Raw genomic sequence first — 16312 nt, 5'->3', positions numbered from 1 at the left:
TGGACAGAAGACCCACTTTTAAACTCTCAGGCAGGAGATTCTAAGATTGTCTCAATGAGATTGAGAGTCAAGCTGGTGGAGGTAAGACAAGTGAAAATGACTCTCCAGAAGAGTTCCTGCGCCCACGAGGTCTAACTGATGACAGATTCCAGAACATCCAAATCAACCATTTCTTGTCCAAAGAATATAGAATATAGACAAATACAGCACAGAACAGGCCCTTCGGCCCACGATGTTGTGCCGAACCTTTGTCCTAGATTAATCATAGATTAGCATAGAATTTACAGTGCAGAAGGAGGCCATTCGGCCCATTGAGTCTGCACCGGCTCTTGGAAAGAGCACCCCACCCAAGGTCAACACCTCCACCCAACACTAAGGGCAATTTTGGACACTAAGGGCAATTTATCATGGCCAATCCACCTAACCTGCGCATCTTTGGACTGTGGGAGGAAACCGGAGCACCCGGAGGAAACCCACGCACACATGGGGAGGATGTGCAGACTCCGCACAGACAGTGACCTAAGCCGGAATCGAACCTGGGAACCTGGAGCTGTGAAGCAATTGTGCTATCCACAATGCTACCGTGCTGCCCTTAAGAACAAATCAATCTACACTATATCATTCTACCGTAATCCATGCACCTATCCAATAGCTGCTTGAAGGTCCCTAATGTTTCCGACTCAACTACTTCCACAGGCAGTGCATTCCATGCCCCCACTACTCTCTGCGTAAAGAACCTACCTCTGACATCCCCCCTATATCTTCCACCATTCACCTTAAATTTATGTCCCCTTGTAATAGTTTGTTCCACCTGGGGAAAAAGTCTCTGACTGTCTACTCTATCTATTCCCCTGATCATCTTATAAACCTCTATCAAGTCAAAGAACAAAGAAATGTACAGCACAGGAACAGGCCCTTCGGCCCTCCAAGCCCGTGCCGACCATGCTGCCCGACTAAACTACAATCTTCTACACTTCCTGGGTCCGTATCCCTCTATTCCCATCCTATTCATGTATTTGTCAAGATGCCCCTTAAATGTCACTATCGTCCCTGCTTCCACCACCTCCTCCGGTAGCGAGTTCCAGGCACCCACTACCCTCTGTGTAAAAAAACTTGCCTCATACATCTACTCTAAACCTATGCCCCCTAGTAATTGACCCCTCTACCCTGGGGAAAAGCCTCTGACTATCCACTCTGTCTATGCCCCTCATAATTTTGTAGACCTCTATCAGATCGCCCCTCAACCTCCGTCGTTCACGTGAGAACAAACCGAGTTTATTCAACCGCTCCTCATAGCTAATGCCCTCCATACCAGGCAACATTCTTGTAAATCTCTTCTGCACCCTCTCTAAAGCCTCCACATCCTTCTGGTAGTGTGGCGACCAGAATTGAACACTATACTCCAAGTGTGGCCTAACTAAGGTTCTATACAGCTGCAACATGACCTGTGCTGCCCTTTTCAGTGACCTGTGGACCTGTACACCTAGATCTCTCTGACTTTCAATACTCTTGAGGGTTCTACCATTCACTGTATATTCCTTACCTGCATTAGACCTTCCAAAATGCATTACCTCACATTTGTCCGGATTAAACTCCATCTGCCATCTCTCCCCCCAAGTCTCCAAACAATCTAAATCCTGCTGTATCCTCTGACACTCCTCATCGCTATCCGCAATTCCTCTAACCTTTGTGTCGTCTGCAAACTTACTCATCAGACCAGTTACATTTTCCTCCAAATCATTTATATACACTACAAACAGCAAAGGTCCCAGCACTGATGTCTGCGGAACACCACTGGTCACAGCCCTCCAATTAGAAAAGCATCCTTCCATTGCTACTCTCTGCCTTCTATGACCTAGCCAGTTCTGTATCCACCGTGCCAGCTCACCCCTGAACCCATGTGACTTCACCTTTTGTACTAGTCTACCATGAGGGACCTTGTCAAAGGCCTTACATTAGTCCATATAGACAACATCCACTGCCCTACCTGTATCAATCATCTTTGTGACCTCCTCAAAAAACTCTATCAAGTTAGTGAGACACGACCTCCCCTTCACAAAACCATGCTGCCTCTCACTAATACGTCCATTTGCTTCCAAATGGAAGTAGATCCTGTCTCGAAGAATTCTCACCAGTAATTTCCCTACCATTGAAGTAAGGCTCACCGGCCTGTAGTTCCCTCGATTATCCTTTCTACCTTTCTTAAACAGAGGAACAACATTGGCTATTCTCCCGTCCTCCGGGACATCACTTGAAGTCGCCCCTATTCCTTCTCCGTTCTAATGAGAAAAAGCCTAGCACCCTCAACCTTTCCTCGTAAGACCTACTCTCCATTCCACGCAACATCCTGGTAAATCTCCTTTGCACCTTTTCCAAAGCTTCCACATCCTTTCGAAAATGAGGCGACCAGAACTGTACACAGTACTCTAAATGTGGCCTTACCAAAGTTTTGTACAGCTGCATCATCACCTCACGGTTCTTAAATTCAATCTCTCCGTTAATGAACGCTAGCACACCATAGGCCTTCTTCACAGCTTTATCCACTTGAGTGGCAACTTTCAAAGATGTATGAACATAGACCCCAAGATCTCGCTGCTCCTCCACATTGCCCAAGAACTCTACCGTTAACCCTGTATTCCGCATTCATATTTGTCCTTCCAAAATGGACAACCTCACACTTTTCAGGGTTAAACTCCATCTGCCACTTCTCAGACAGCTCTGCATCCTATCTACGTCTCTTTGCAGCCGACAACAGCCCTCCTCACTATCCACAACTTCACCAATCTTCGTATCGTTTGCAAATTTACTAACCCACCCTTCAACTCCCTCATCCAAGTCATTAATGAAAATCACAAACAGCAGAGGACCCAGAACTGATCCCTGTGGTACACCACTGGTAACTGGGCTCCAGGCTGAATATTTGCCATCCACCACCACTCTCTGACTTCTATCGGTTAGCCAGTTCGTTATCTAACTGGCCAAATTTCCCACTATCCCATGCTTCCTTACTTTCTGCATAAGCTTACAATGGGGAACCGTATCAAATGCCTTACTAAAATCCATGTACACTACATCCACTGCTTTACCTTCATCCACATGCTTGGTCACCTCCTCAAAGAATTCAATAAGACTTGTAAGGCAAGACCTACCCCTCACAAATCCGTGCTGACTATCCCTAATCAAGCAGTGTCTTTCCAGATGCTGAGAAATCCTATCCTTCAGTACCCTTTCCATGACTTTGCCTACCACCGAAGTAAGACTAACTGGCCTGTAATTCCCAGGGTTATCCCTGGTCCCTTTTTTGAACAGGGGCACGACATTCGCCACTCTCCAATCCCCTGGTACCACCCCTGTTGACAGTGCGGACGAAAATGTAATTGCCAACAGCTCTGCAATTTTATCTCTTACTTCCCATAGAATCCTTGGATATATCCTGTCAGGCCCGGGCGACTGGTCTATCCTCAAGTTTTTTAAAATGCCCAACACATCTTCCTTCCTAACAAGTATTTCCTCGAGCTTACCAGTCTGTTTCACACTGTCCTCTCCAACAATATGGCCCCTCTCATTTGTAAATACAGAAGAAAAGTACTCGTTCAAGACCTCTCCTATCTCTTCTGACTCAATACACAATCTCCCGCTACTGTCCTTGATCGGACCTACCCTCGCTCTAGTCATTCTCATATTTCTCACATATGTGTAAAAGGCCTTGGGGTTTTCCTTGATCCTACCCGCCAAAGATTGTTCATGCCCTCTCTTAGCTCTCCTAATCCCTTTTTTCAGTTCCCTCCTGGCTATCTTGTATCCCTCCAGCGCCCTGTCTGAACCGTGTTTCCTCAGCCTTGCATAAGTCTCCTTTTTCCTCTTAACAAGACATTCAACCTCTCTTGTCAACCATGGTTCCCTCACTCGACTATCTCTTCCCTGCCTGACAGGGACATACATATCAAGGACACTTAGTACCTGTTCCTTGAACAAGTTCCACATTTCACTTGTGTCCTTCCCTGACAGCCTATGTTCCCAACTTATGCACTTCAATTCTTGTCTGACAACACCATATTTACCCTTCCCCAATTGTAAACCTTGCCCTATTGCACACACCTATCCCTCTCCATTACTAAAGTGAAAGTCACAGAATTGTGGTCACTATCTCCAAAATGCTCCCCCACTAACAAATCTATCACTTGCCCTGGTTCATTACCAAGTACCAAATCCAATATTACCTCCCCTCTGGTCGGACAATCTACATACTGTGTTAGAAAAGCTTCCTGGACACACTACACAAACATCACCCCATCCAAACTATTTGATCTAAAGAGTTTCCACTCAATGTTTGGGAAGTTGAAGTCACCCATGACTACTACCCTGTGACTTCTGCACCTTTCCTATATCTGTTTCCCAATCTGTTCCTCCACATCTCTGCTACTATTGGGGGGCCTATAGAAAACTCCTAACAAGGTGACTGCTCCTTTCCTATTTCTGACTTCAACCCATACTACCTCAGTAGGCAGATACTCCTCGAACTGCCTTTCTGCAGCTGTTATACTATCTCTAATTAACAATGCCACCCCCCCACCTATTTTACCACCCTCCCTAATCTTATTGAAACATCTATAACCAGGGACCCCCAACAACCATTTCTGCCCCTCTTCTATCCAAGTTTCCGTGATGGCCACCACATCGTAGTCCCAAGTACTGATCCATGCCTTAAGTTCACCCACCTTATTCCTGATGCTTCTTGTGTTGAAGTATACACACTTCAACCCATCTCCGTGCGTGCAAGTACTCTCCTTTGTCAGTGTTCCCTTCCCCACTGCCTCACTACACGCTTTGGCGTCCTGAATATCGGCTACCTTAGTTGCTGGACTACAAATCCGGTTCCCATTCCCCTGCCAAATTAGTTTAAACCCTCCCGAAGAGTACTAGAAAACCTCCCTCCCAGGATATTGGTGCCTCTCTGGTTCAGATGCAACCCGTCCTGCTTGTACAGGTCCCACCTTTCCCAGAATGCGCTCCAATTATCCAAATACCTGAAGCCCTCCCTCCTACACCATTCCTGCAGCCACGTGTTCAGCTGAACTCTCTCCCTATTCCTAGCCTCGCTATCACGTGGCACCGGCAACAAACCACAGATGACAACTCTGTCTGTCCTGGCTTTTAACTTCCAGCCTAACTCCCTAAACTCGTTTATTACCTCCACACCCCTTTTCCTACCTACGTCGTTGGTACCAATGTGCACCACGACTTCTGGCTGCTCACCCTCCCCCTTAACGATCCTGAAGACACGATCCGAGACATCCCTGGCTCTGGCACCCAGGAGGCAACATACCTTCCGGGAGTCTCGCTTGCGACCACAGAATCTCCTATCTATTCCCCTAACCATTGAATCTCCTACTACTATTGCTTTTCTATTCTCCCCCCTTCCCTTCTGAACCCCAGAGCCAGATTCAGTGCCAGAGACCTGGCTGCTAGGGCCTTCCCCCAGTAGGTCATCCCCCACCCCCCCCCCCCCAACAGCATCCAAAAATTGTTTTGAAGGGGAACGGCCACGAGGGATCCCTGCACTGTCTGCCTGTTTGTTTTCTTTCCCCTGACTGTAACCCAGCTACTCTTGTCCTGTACCTTGGGTGTGGTTACTTCCCTGTAACTCTTCTCTATCACCCCCTCTGCCTCCCGGATGATCCGAAGTTCATCCAGCTTCAGCTCCAGTTCCCTAACACGGTCTTTGAGGAGCTGGAGTTGGGTGCACTTCCCGCAGGTATAGTCAGCCTATATGGGGCCTAGCCTCCATACCCTCTTACCTTACAGAATATAGCTGCCCTGTGGACCAACTGGACCTCCGCCCTCCGACTCTGCTCCCAGTCAGCTGCACTCTCTGTAAACTCCTGGCTCCCTTCTCGCTCTTTGCGGAAATGTAGGAAACAAAATGAAAGGACCATCTTACTCCCTCCTCACCTAACTCCAAACTCTCACTATAGCACTCAAATGCACCAAATTCAGCACTCCCTCAGTCACCAAACTCTCACTATAGCACTCAAATGCACCAAATTCAGCACTCAATGCAAACAAAGTCTGCACTGTAGGGGATCACTTTTATACTGTGAATCTAGTCTCTGAAAACTGGCCTAATCCAATTAACTAATTAACAAGCTCCAGCTGCAAGTACCTACAAGTAGAACCTTTGTTTAAAGCTGATTGAAAATTCACCTTCTTCTAAACCAAACAGCAACTTTTAAGTTAATTAACTAAATAAAAGAAAGACTAGACTTTAGATAAAAATGAAACCTTATGCTCCCTCAGTCACCAAACTCTCACTATAGCACTCAAATGCACCAAATTCAGCACTCAGTGCTCATTATATCATCACCTACAAAGACCCACAACCTCAGCAGCTAAGATACGCGTCCCTTACCCACAGTTTTAATTCCTATTATTTTTTAACCTTTCCTACCACTTCACCCTGTGTCTGTCTTGTGTGTCTGGGTGGTGGGTGAGACGAGGTTTGGGGAAATAGCTAGGTTACTGGACCATTGTTCTATTATTTTTATTACCTGTTTATCTCTTCTCCTGCTATAAATAAAGTTTTTAAAAAATATTTTACTTACAAATCTGGTGCCTTGAGTTGAGGGACAAAGATCTCAGGAAAACATATGAATTATTGGTTAATTCACTTATGTTGGGACTCCGAGGTCTGTGGGGCAGGAATTGACCCTGAACTAGCCCAGGGTGTCATAAGCCCATTTAATGGAGATTTATATTCCCCAGATAACTAACTGAGTAACAGCTACTGGGAAAAGAAAACTAGCCATATATGTTCTTAGGATGGTGTAGACCTGTTTCATTACATCTTGTGCTGATCAGTCAAATGAGTCAGAGGCTACTCTAGCCCACATATCGAGAAATTAGTCAGATATTAGATATTAAATTGGAACTGGGAGGCAAGAAAGATCTGGTGATAAACTCAATCAGATCTGAAATGGACACGAGGATGTGTAGATAGTGCAATGACACTTGAGACATCGAACATATAAAATTCAGACACTAAAGGAAAATAAAAATGAAAATTGATGAGAATACAAATGTATGAGAAGCCTAGTGAATAAATGGTAAATCTCAAAACGAAAAAGGAGACGTTGCAGTTGAAATTCATCTGAATAAAGTTAAAAGCATAAAGAGAAATAAGGTTTAGTCAGGAACGGGTAACATATTCAAAATACATAACAAAATGACATGGGAAATAACTTGTAGATTTATATAATAATTTAAAATGAAATATGGTCAAAAGATATTTTAATAAAAAATATTTCACAAATATTGATGCAATAGACATAGTGTGAAGACATTTTGACCCATATAAATGTAAGTGGCTATCTTAAACTGGAGACAAAGAAATAGGAACTGATGAACAGTTACTCTGTATTCACCTATACAAGAGGTTGGAGATCAGAGTTTTAGTAACAATCAGATAAAAAGTTGTGAAGAAGAGGTTATATAAGATTCAATGCTCTGAAAACAGGAGTGTTGATAAGGCACAAAATTTGCTATCATCATAGGAAAGTCATCAATCTGCAATCTAAAATGAGAATCAACACAACCAGATTCAGAAGGATTTCAGTCCCAGAAGAAAATGGGTCAACAGGTATAAATGCAATACAAGCAGCTAAAAATAAACATTCTTAAAGCAAGGAAATACAGAGATGTTTTGAATGGGTCAGTCATGTAATGCAAAATAAAAAGAGAAAATGTTGGAAACACTCAGCAAGTCTGGCAGCATCCCTGAAGAGAGAAACAGTTAACTTATCAGATAAATAACCTTTTATCAGAACTGGTTGTTCAAGTTTTCACTCTGTTTCAATGAACAGTTATTGACCTGAAACAATAACTAGGTTTCTCTTTCCACAGGTGCTGCCTGCTGAATGTTTTCCAGCAGTTTCTGTAAATTGTATTAGGATTTATCAAGATAATGTGACTTACTCCTGTTGAAAATGGCACTTCATACCTTAAAAACTCAAAACCCTGGAGGGTGTAATTTTTAAAAAAACATATAGGAGTTAATAAAGAACTGAGGTTTAAGTAAGTTATCCAGGAAGACAAATGAACCAAACAAATTACAATTATTTTCCTTGTATCAGTTTATAGTTATATAGGATCTTTAAGTAAAATATGTCCCAAGGCCCTTCCATAATTGAAAAGAAAATTAAACCAAAGAGAGAAGATATCAATAGAGGTGACCAAAAGTTTAGTCGAAGGGGCAGATTTTAAGCATGATCTTGAAGGAGGGATGTTTTAGGAGTGACTTACAGAGTGTTAGACCTAAATGGCACCATTGGTGATATATAAAGAGAAGAATGCAGAGATGAAGAAACACTGAGCTCCGAAGAGGATGGTTTTGCTGGACGCTTCAAAAGCTAGCACAGGAACAGGCCGTTCAGTCCTCCAAGCCTGTACCGGTCATGATACCATCCTTGGCCAAAACCCTCAGCACTTCCTAGTGAGGTATCCGTCTATACCCATCCTATCCATGTATTTGTCAAGATGCCTTTTGAACGCCATTCATGTATCTGCTCCCACAACAGGCGGCACATTCCAGGCACTCACCAGCCCTCTGTGTAAAAAAAGTCTGCCTCGCACATCTCCTCTAAACTTTGCCCCAAGTACCTTAAACCTATGCCCCCTAGTGACTGACCCCTACACCCTGGGAAAGAGTGCCTGCCCATCCACTCTATCCATGCCTCTCAATCTTTCAGACCTCTCAACCTGCGCCCCTCAACCTGCGTTGTTCTAATGAAAACAGTCTGAGTCTATTCAACATATCCGCAAAGCTAACAACCCTCCAGACCAGGCAACATCCTGGTAAACCTACTCTGCACCCTCTCCAAAGCCTCCACATCTTTCTGGTAGTGTGGCAACCAGAATTGTGCGCAATATTCAAAGTGTGGCCTTACCAACATTTTATACAACTGTAGCATGACTTGCCAGTTTTTATACTCAAAGCCCCATGCAACGAAGAGAGCATTCCATATGCTTTCTTGTCTACCTTGTCCACTTATGTTGCAACTTTCAAAGATCTGTGGACTAGTACGCCCAGATGTTTCTGACTTTCTATATTCCTAAGAGTTTTAACATTTACTGTATATTTCCCCTCTATGTTAGACCTACCAAATGTCCGGATTAAACTCCATTTGCCATTTCTCTGCCCAAGTCTCCAACCTATCTACGTCCTGCTGTATCCTTTGACAATCCTCAACACTATCTGCCACTCCACCAACCTTGGGTGTCATTCGCAAACATACTAATCAGACCAGCTACATTTTCCTCCAAAGCGTTTATGTATAACAAACAACAGAGGCCCCAGCATCGATCCCTGTGGAACACCACTAGTCACAACCTTCCATTCAAAAAAACACCCTTCTACTGCTTCTGTGACCGAGCCAGTTCTGTATCCATCTTGCCACCTCACCTCTGATCCCGTGTGACTTCACCTTTTGTACCCGTCTGCCATTTCTCAACTGTGCATAATTAGTGAGCTTCCAAACGCAGACTTAGGCGCAAGTTCCCACTATTCTGGCCAGTGGGAATGTTTTACGATCCTTGCGCCATATTTAAACGCCAGTTCAACACATGCATGTCACTCTCTCCAGCCCAACTGTCGTCATGAGGCCATGCAGGATGTTAGAAAGCCAGAAGCTAGCAGTCTCAAGAAGAAGACAGTACTCTGATTCAGCCGCCAGGCCCTTGAGTATTTGATCCACTGAGTCCAGGCGAACAGACATGTCCTCTACCCAAGGGATGCCACAGGTGGCAAAGCAACCTCAACTGGGAGTCACTCATGGTGTAGGAGTCATGGCAACTCCCAGTGTACTGTGAACAGATGTGCATGATTAGCTTTCAATGGTCACACATCAGTTGCACTTTTGAAATGGTAGGGAACATTAGTGACTGGTGCCAAGGAGCCCATGGGTGCAATCTATTTCACCATGCACTCTTAAGAAGCCTGAGTTGGGTGGGGAGCCAGTGACTGTTGCAACCTGGCTAACTTTCTCCAGAGCAAACCTGACCTGACGATGAACCTTCACTGTAAAGCGCATCAGTGACCTCCTTTATGCATCAATGTTTTGGACTGAACAATGCCGCAGGTCCCTGTTCATCCCTGAAAAGACCCAGAGACAAATAGCTTGAACACTGCCGTCACCTTGAAAGCAAGGAGAAGCCGCCAACTCCATGTGGCTTGAAGTCTTGATGAAAAATGTTGCATATGTGATGATCACGGTCTCTACACAATTGCATATCTGGCACTGCCTCGCACTCATTTGTACGTAGGCTACTCTTTGATGATAAACCGTCAGTTTGGCGAGTCGCATCTATTGGTTTGGTCTATCCTCCTCACCCTCTTGTTCATCCTCTGACCTCCCCTGATCAAGTCCCCTAGGCGGTGGCTCCTGCTGGAGCTGCACTCAGTGTTGCTTTTCCATTCTTCGCCTACTCCATTGAATTAGGACTCTGAGCCCTGGATCCATTCGTTCTTTGGCCTTCTTTTTGAAATGAACATTGAACTAAAGAATGATTAAAGGGTCCAGAAAGAGAAGCTGCAATTTAGAAACCAGTTACTGCGAGGATGGCACAGTGACCCAATAGTTAGCACTGCTGCCTCACAGCACCAGGGACCTGGGCTCAATTATGGCTGTACGTTTGTAGATTCTCCTCGTATCTGTGTGGGTTTCCCCCAGTTTCCTCCCACAGTCCAAAAGATGTGGTTAGGTAGATTGGCCATTTTAAATTGTCCCTTTGTGTCCAAAGGTTAGGTGGGGCTATGGGGTTACAGGGGTAGGGCGGGGAAGTGGTCCTAGGTAGGGTGCTCTTTCAGAGGGTCAGAGACTCTGCACTTCTGGGATTTGTATTCTATGGCATGTTGGGCTCCACAGTTTTGGCTGCCTTCGCTTGCATTGATGCAGCCTTGCCCCAGAGATGCTGATGCTTACAATGAGGTGATCAAGACGGCATTCCAAAAATGTGGCATCTGGAGGGTGATAAGCTGCAAATGAAATGATTTAACCAAACTAGCTCTGCTCTCCATTCTTTATCAGTTGCTCATGGTCGAAGAGTGAAAGCCATTTAACCAGTTATGAATGGCACTTCTGTTGAACTTGTGACTGGCCTTTATAGGTGGGATGCCATATATTATGCAGTTGAACCCCCCTTCACTATAGCCTACATTCATCAAGTCTGCATTCCTGCTACATTGTCGGTAATGCAACTGTGATGTGCTGCCACTGAGTAATGTCTATCGCTTTAACAGCGCTAAAGGATCGGCTCTCAGTTGGTTTCTGGGTAACAAGGTTTCCCTCCTTTGAAACTAACCTGGATACGTCCCAAGAAGGTGCCCCATTACCCAGCATGGTGGTCATCCCACAGACTCAAACGTCTCTTGGATAAAATTGCTTTTGCTTTTACTTTTGCTGAACGCCATTACTCTGGCATCACAAAATGGTGCTGCTACAAGCTGTATTTCAAGACCTTGTTCGATGTTCCTTCCCTCGCTGTCCACGTGATGTTAGGGCGAACTCGTGTTATTTTCCAGCCTTCCCCAATAATACTGATCCCATCATCATGGACTTGCCACCCCTCCACCTGTGGAGTACTCATGCCGCCATGCTCCAAGTGGACCTCTACACACCCCACCTGGAGGCTGTATGCACAGCCACTACACAGTTCACACCAGCCTGTCATCATTTTATTATGTTTTCCCTAGCACCAGGCTGCAGATGCCCCCAGTCATTATCAACATACCCTCTACAGCACAGTACCTAGCCCATCAAGCCCAGGACATCGGAATAATGGCAGCCCTACACAATGTGCCGTGCTTTTTTCCTTTGAAGCACACAGCCCTTGCCCCTTCCACCAGCTGGAGTACACCATGCTCCCATAGACTGCTCCTGCTGTGTGCCCGTTGCACTCCTGCACTGTCTCTGATCTCTGACTTCTGACTATGAAGGCACTTATCTGTCATCTGTGACTCCTTTTAATTTTGTACTGGAGTGTCTGCATTCTGAGACTCCTGTCTGCAAGCCCCTGAACAAAAACTTTAACTTTCACATGATTCCCCATTACAATGAGCACTAAGAACAACAGTGTCCCTCCTAGGTCACAGCATCCCCAACTTCTGAGTCTTCTTGTGAACTATTCCTTATGTGCCACACTAATAACATCGCCCCACTCCAGAGTCTGTGTGTAAACCCTTCCAGTAAAATATGTAATATCCATTTGCCACCTTTGTTTTTCAGCGTTTAATGAACCTGTCGGCTCCAGCTTCCTTCCCCTGAGTCTTCCCTCTGCCATTTATTGTTTGTCATCCTCCTCCACCTCCTTGTCTCTCTGCCTTCAATCATGTTCCTTGCCAACATCCCCCACCCCTCACCTGCACTGCCTTTGCACAGCCTTCCTTCCCCATTGGCCCCTTGTATTTCTCTGCCCCACCCTCACTTCATACCTCATTCCCGGTCGAACTTCTAGTGGCTAAAAGTGGAAGTTGCATGAGTCCCACAGCACAGCGGTGTCTCTGCAGACAATGTTGTCAGGCACCGGAAGCAGAAGACCCCTGCCTGAAAGTGGAGACTGTATGAGTTCTGCAGTACAGTGCTACCCTGATAGAAACGTCGGCATAAAGCAGGAAAGGACCAACTACAGACCCTCAGCAGTGTAGCGTTGAGTGCAACAAGAGTGGCACAGAGTTATGGCAGGTAGAATATGTTTTTTACACTCACCTTGATTTCACGAACGAACTGAGGTCCGGCTTGTGCATGCCACTTATTTTCAAATGGGTTTGAGACCAACATAAATTTGCACTGACATCATGCAAGATTGGACAGCGTGAGTAAATTCTGGTGAGCAGCTGTTTTAATGAGCGTTCAAGGGATGCAAATGAATGCATGTTCACGCCACCAGGCAGCGGGATAACCAAGCCGCCATTAATCCCCCATTGGGAGAATTGATACCTGTTTTCCCGCCAGTGGGTTTCCTACTTTGTGCCTGCCACTAGATTCTCCGCTCCTGCCCATGACAGGTTTCATGGTGGGTGGGATGGAAAGATTTCGCTTATAGAAATGGTGGGATCAATTTAGATTCAGTAACATGGAATCAGTATCCTAATGCATTGCAATAAAAATCTATGCACTACAAATGTAATTAATGGATTTGAGTAACAGCCTTCACTAAAACCAAATTTGTGATATATTACGTCAACCCTCCTCAGAAAATGGGTTCCTCAGAAAACGGGTTCTCGATAACTGGAATTGTGGGATCTCCCTCAGCACCGTCTCTTTAATTTCAGAGTATGATACATTAGCAGAAGTAAGCAGTCCTAGAGCTGCACCTTAAACTACAGTTCGAGGAGAAGACGGGAACATAGATGTAAAGATTTACAACTGAAAGGACAAGAGACGTTTAAAGAAGTTTGAAAATAAAGGATCCTTAAATCAGGAAAGCTGAGGATCTTTAGTATGTCATAAGTGCAGGTTCCAATCTCTTCTTCAACGACCTCTGGTCTATTACGGCTATTACTTGCTTCAGTATTTACTCACTTCGTTTCCTCCTGGATTCTTTGATATCTTCACAGAGTTTGTTAAACTCAGGATCTAGTTCAGCGGCGACTATTGCATGTGCAGTATCCTTAAGTGTACAGGCTCTGTGACGAATTATGCGATCTGCAGTACAAACAGCAAGCAGTTACCTTTGCACCAAACAAACATTCTGAAATTCCTGTCTGAAATTAAAAGTTCTCTCACACTTGCTAAGCGAATTAATTGCACAAATTAGACTCAACGAAGAGATTTTCTGATGAATTTAAATAAAATGATCATGCGGAATACAATTGTGCCATCAAAACATGGTAAATAGTGTTATTTAATTTGAACATAATCAAGGGCATGCATAATACTCCGCATGATTTCTCACTATTCGTGTAATTTTTGTTGGGTAACCCATTCCTGAGGAAAAAAAAAGAGTACGTGGAAGAGAGAGTGGGTGGGGGGATGGCCGTGAAAGAGAGAGCGGGTGGGGGGGGGGGGGGGGGAGAGGGCCAAGGAAGAGAGAAGTAGCCGAGGAAGTGAGCAAGCGGGGGGCTGCAGAGAACGGGCAAGCGTGGAAGAAAGAGCGTGGTGGCAGAAGAGTGCGTGTGGGCTAGGGGGGTGAGAGTGAGAGTACGTGCAGGAAGGGGGGCTGGAGTGTGCACAGGAGGGGTGGGGGGGGGGAAAGAGTGCACACGGGCAGGGGAGGGGGAAAGAGTGTACACGGGCGGGGGAGTGGGAAGACTGCACACGGGCGGGGGAGTGGGAAGAGTGCACACGGGCGGGGGAGTGGGAAGAGTGCACACGGGCGGGGGAGTGGGAAGAGTGCACACGGGCGGGGGAGTGGGAAGAGTGCACACGGGCGGGGGAGTGGGAAGAGTGCACACGGGCGGGGGAGGGGAAAGTGCACACGAGCCGGGAGGTGGGTGGGGAAGAGTGAAGAATACACACCAGCACCTCGAAAAAGGGCAGGAGACACATGGGAACACTACCACCCAAGTTTCCCTCCAAGCCACTCACCATCCTGATTTGAACTATATCGCTGTTTCCTCACTATCGCTGGAAACTCCTGGAACTCCCTCCCTAACAGCACTGTGGGTGTACCTGCACCACATGAACTGCAGTGTTCCAGAAGGCAGTTCACTGCCACCTTCTAAAGGGCAATTAGGGATGGGCAATAGATGCTGGCCTAGCCAGTGGCATTCACATCCCATGAACAAACAAAAAAAACTCAGCTCGCACTACTTTAAACAATTAAATTCATTAAATTGGAGATAACTATATTGTGAATCACGTCTTTAATTAATCCATACAAAATGAAACTGCCACTTTTATGACACATTTCTCTGATGTGAACAGAGATGTTTCTGTGGAATCTCATAAGGAAGCAATTCTGGCTTCAAATCAACTATCTCATTCAACATGGAACAAGCCACATTCACCATTCCGCTCCAAATTACTTTCCAGCAGATGACCTCTCCTTTTCTAGTAACTGAATGAATTAATTCATCACTAAATATTATTTGCTATTGGTCATTAGCAACATAAAACGTATTTATTGAGTCCACGGCAAGAGCTGCCAAGAGCAATGTCTCAGTGAAATCAAAAAAAGTGTTTCACGCTAAAGTTTATTGTGTTACATTGACCGAAATTTGGCAAAATATATATTAGTCTCAATATTCTTCAATAAAAGAAAATATTACTTAAAATTATTATTTTTAAAAAAACTTTCCTTTCAATTCTACTCTGAATTTAGTTCAAAGCAAATTTTTGTTTTCAAATGTTGGGAAAAGAATACTTTCCATTTTGGCTACTCTAATATAAAACACTCCCAGGTCATCTAATGACCCCAGAACTCCTCCTACTTTTCATTTTTAAACAACAATGCATCTAAATCCTAAACTGAATAGTACGCAATTCCAAATGTAATATCTTTCTACTTCCCTCCAGCAGCCAGCTTAAACTTTGGGTACTCTGCTAATTTTCTTGTTGCCAAATTACTACTGTTGTGATTGTGGATCTTCAATTAAAACAAATTAAGCTATTCAAAACCAATGTCATGCAAAACACATACAATCCGGAGACTGGAAACAAATCCTATTAGTAAATTGGACTTGAATCTCGATCAGAGAGATTAGTTTCTTTTCATACGCTTTTAGTTAATTAATATTTTGCTCAGCAACTACACAATAGCATAAGCACATAACGTTTGTTCCCCGATAATTGGGTTGATAAGACTGTCAAATATGACCCTAGTAGGAACTGTATTCATTTCTTGCAATCAAAAGTTTGCTTGTTCATTTGTGACTCTCACTCAAGTATCTGTTTTAAATCCTATTTTACCTCCAGGAACTGTATCAGGATTATACTCAAGAGCATTGCTACAGATGAGGTTAATATCTATCAGGAAGTCTTTCACGGTTTCATATTTGTGGTTGTCAATTTTCATCATCATTGTTGATAAATCCATTGGTTGTATGATTACTTCCAAATAGTCAGAAACCTAAAAATATTTTGCAAAAATAAACGGTAATTAAAGAAATCGAACTAGTAAAAGAAACAAATACATGCAAAGTTTAAACAGAAGGAAAATTATAAATGTGTTTGTGCAACATTAGTAGAATATCAACTGAAAAGTCTATCTGAGAGCCAGCACTGCCACTTGTGGATTCTTTGGCACAATGAATCCTACATTTACCAGCTGATTCCAAATAGCTTGGCTGTTTGCAATTTTGAAATTACTTATTCAAATA

General features: G+C 44.4%; 1 protein-coding gene across 2 annotated transcripts in view; it reads right to left on the bottom strand.

Annotated features, from left to right (window-relative positions):
• Positions 1-16312, bottom strand: part of atad2b (ATPase family AAA domain containing 2B) — a 219309-nt gene that overhangs the window by 55234 nt on the left and 147763 nt on the right. For both annotated transcript variants that reach the window (XM_072498861.1, XM_072498860.1), the window contains exons 22-23: positions 15903-16062; positions 13575-13697 (exon numbers count right to left, since the gene is read on the bottom strand). In XM_072498861.1, coding sequence (XP_072354962.1) covers positions 13575-13697; positions 15903-16062 — 283 coding nt within the window. The remainder of the gene's footprint in view (positions 1-13574; positions 13698-15902; positions 16063-16312) is intronic.

This window comes from Scyliorhinus torazame, chromosome 4 (genome assembly GCF_047496885.1).
Source record: "Scyliorhinus torazame isolate Kashiwa2021f chromosome 4, sScyTor2.1, whole genome shotgun sequence".
Classification (NCBI taxonomy): domain Eukaryota; kingdom Metazoa; phylum Chordata; class Chondrichthyes; order Carcharhiniformes; family Scyliorhinidae; genus Scyliorhinus; species Scyliorhinus torazame.
The sequence above is the reverse complement of the archived record's forward strand: the minus strand, read 5'-3'. Positions and strand labels throughout refer to the sequence as shown.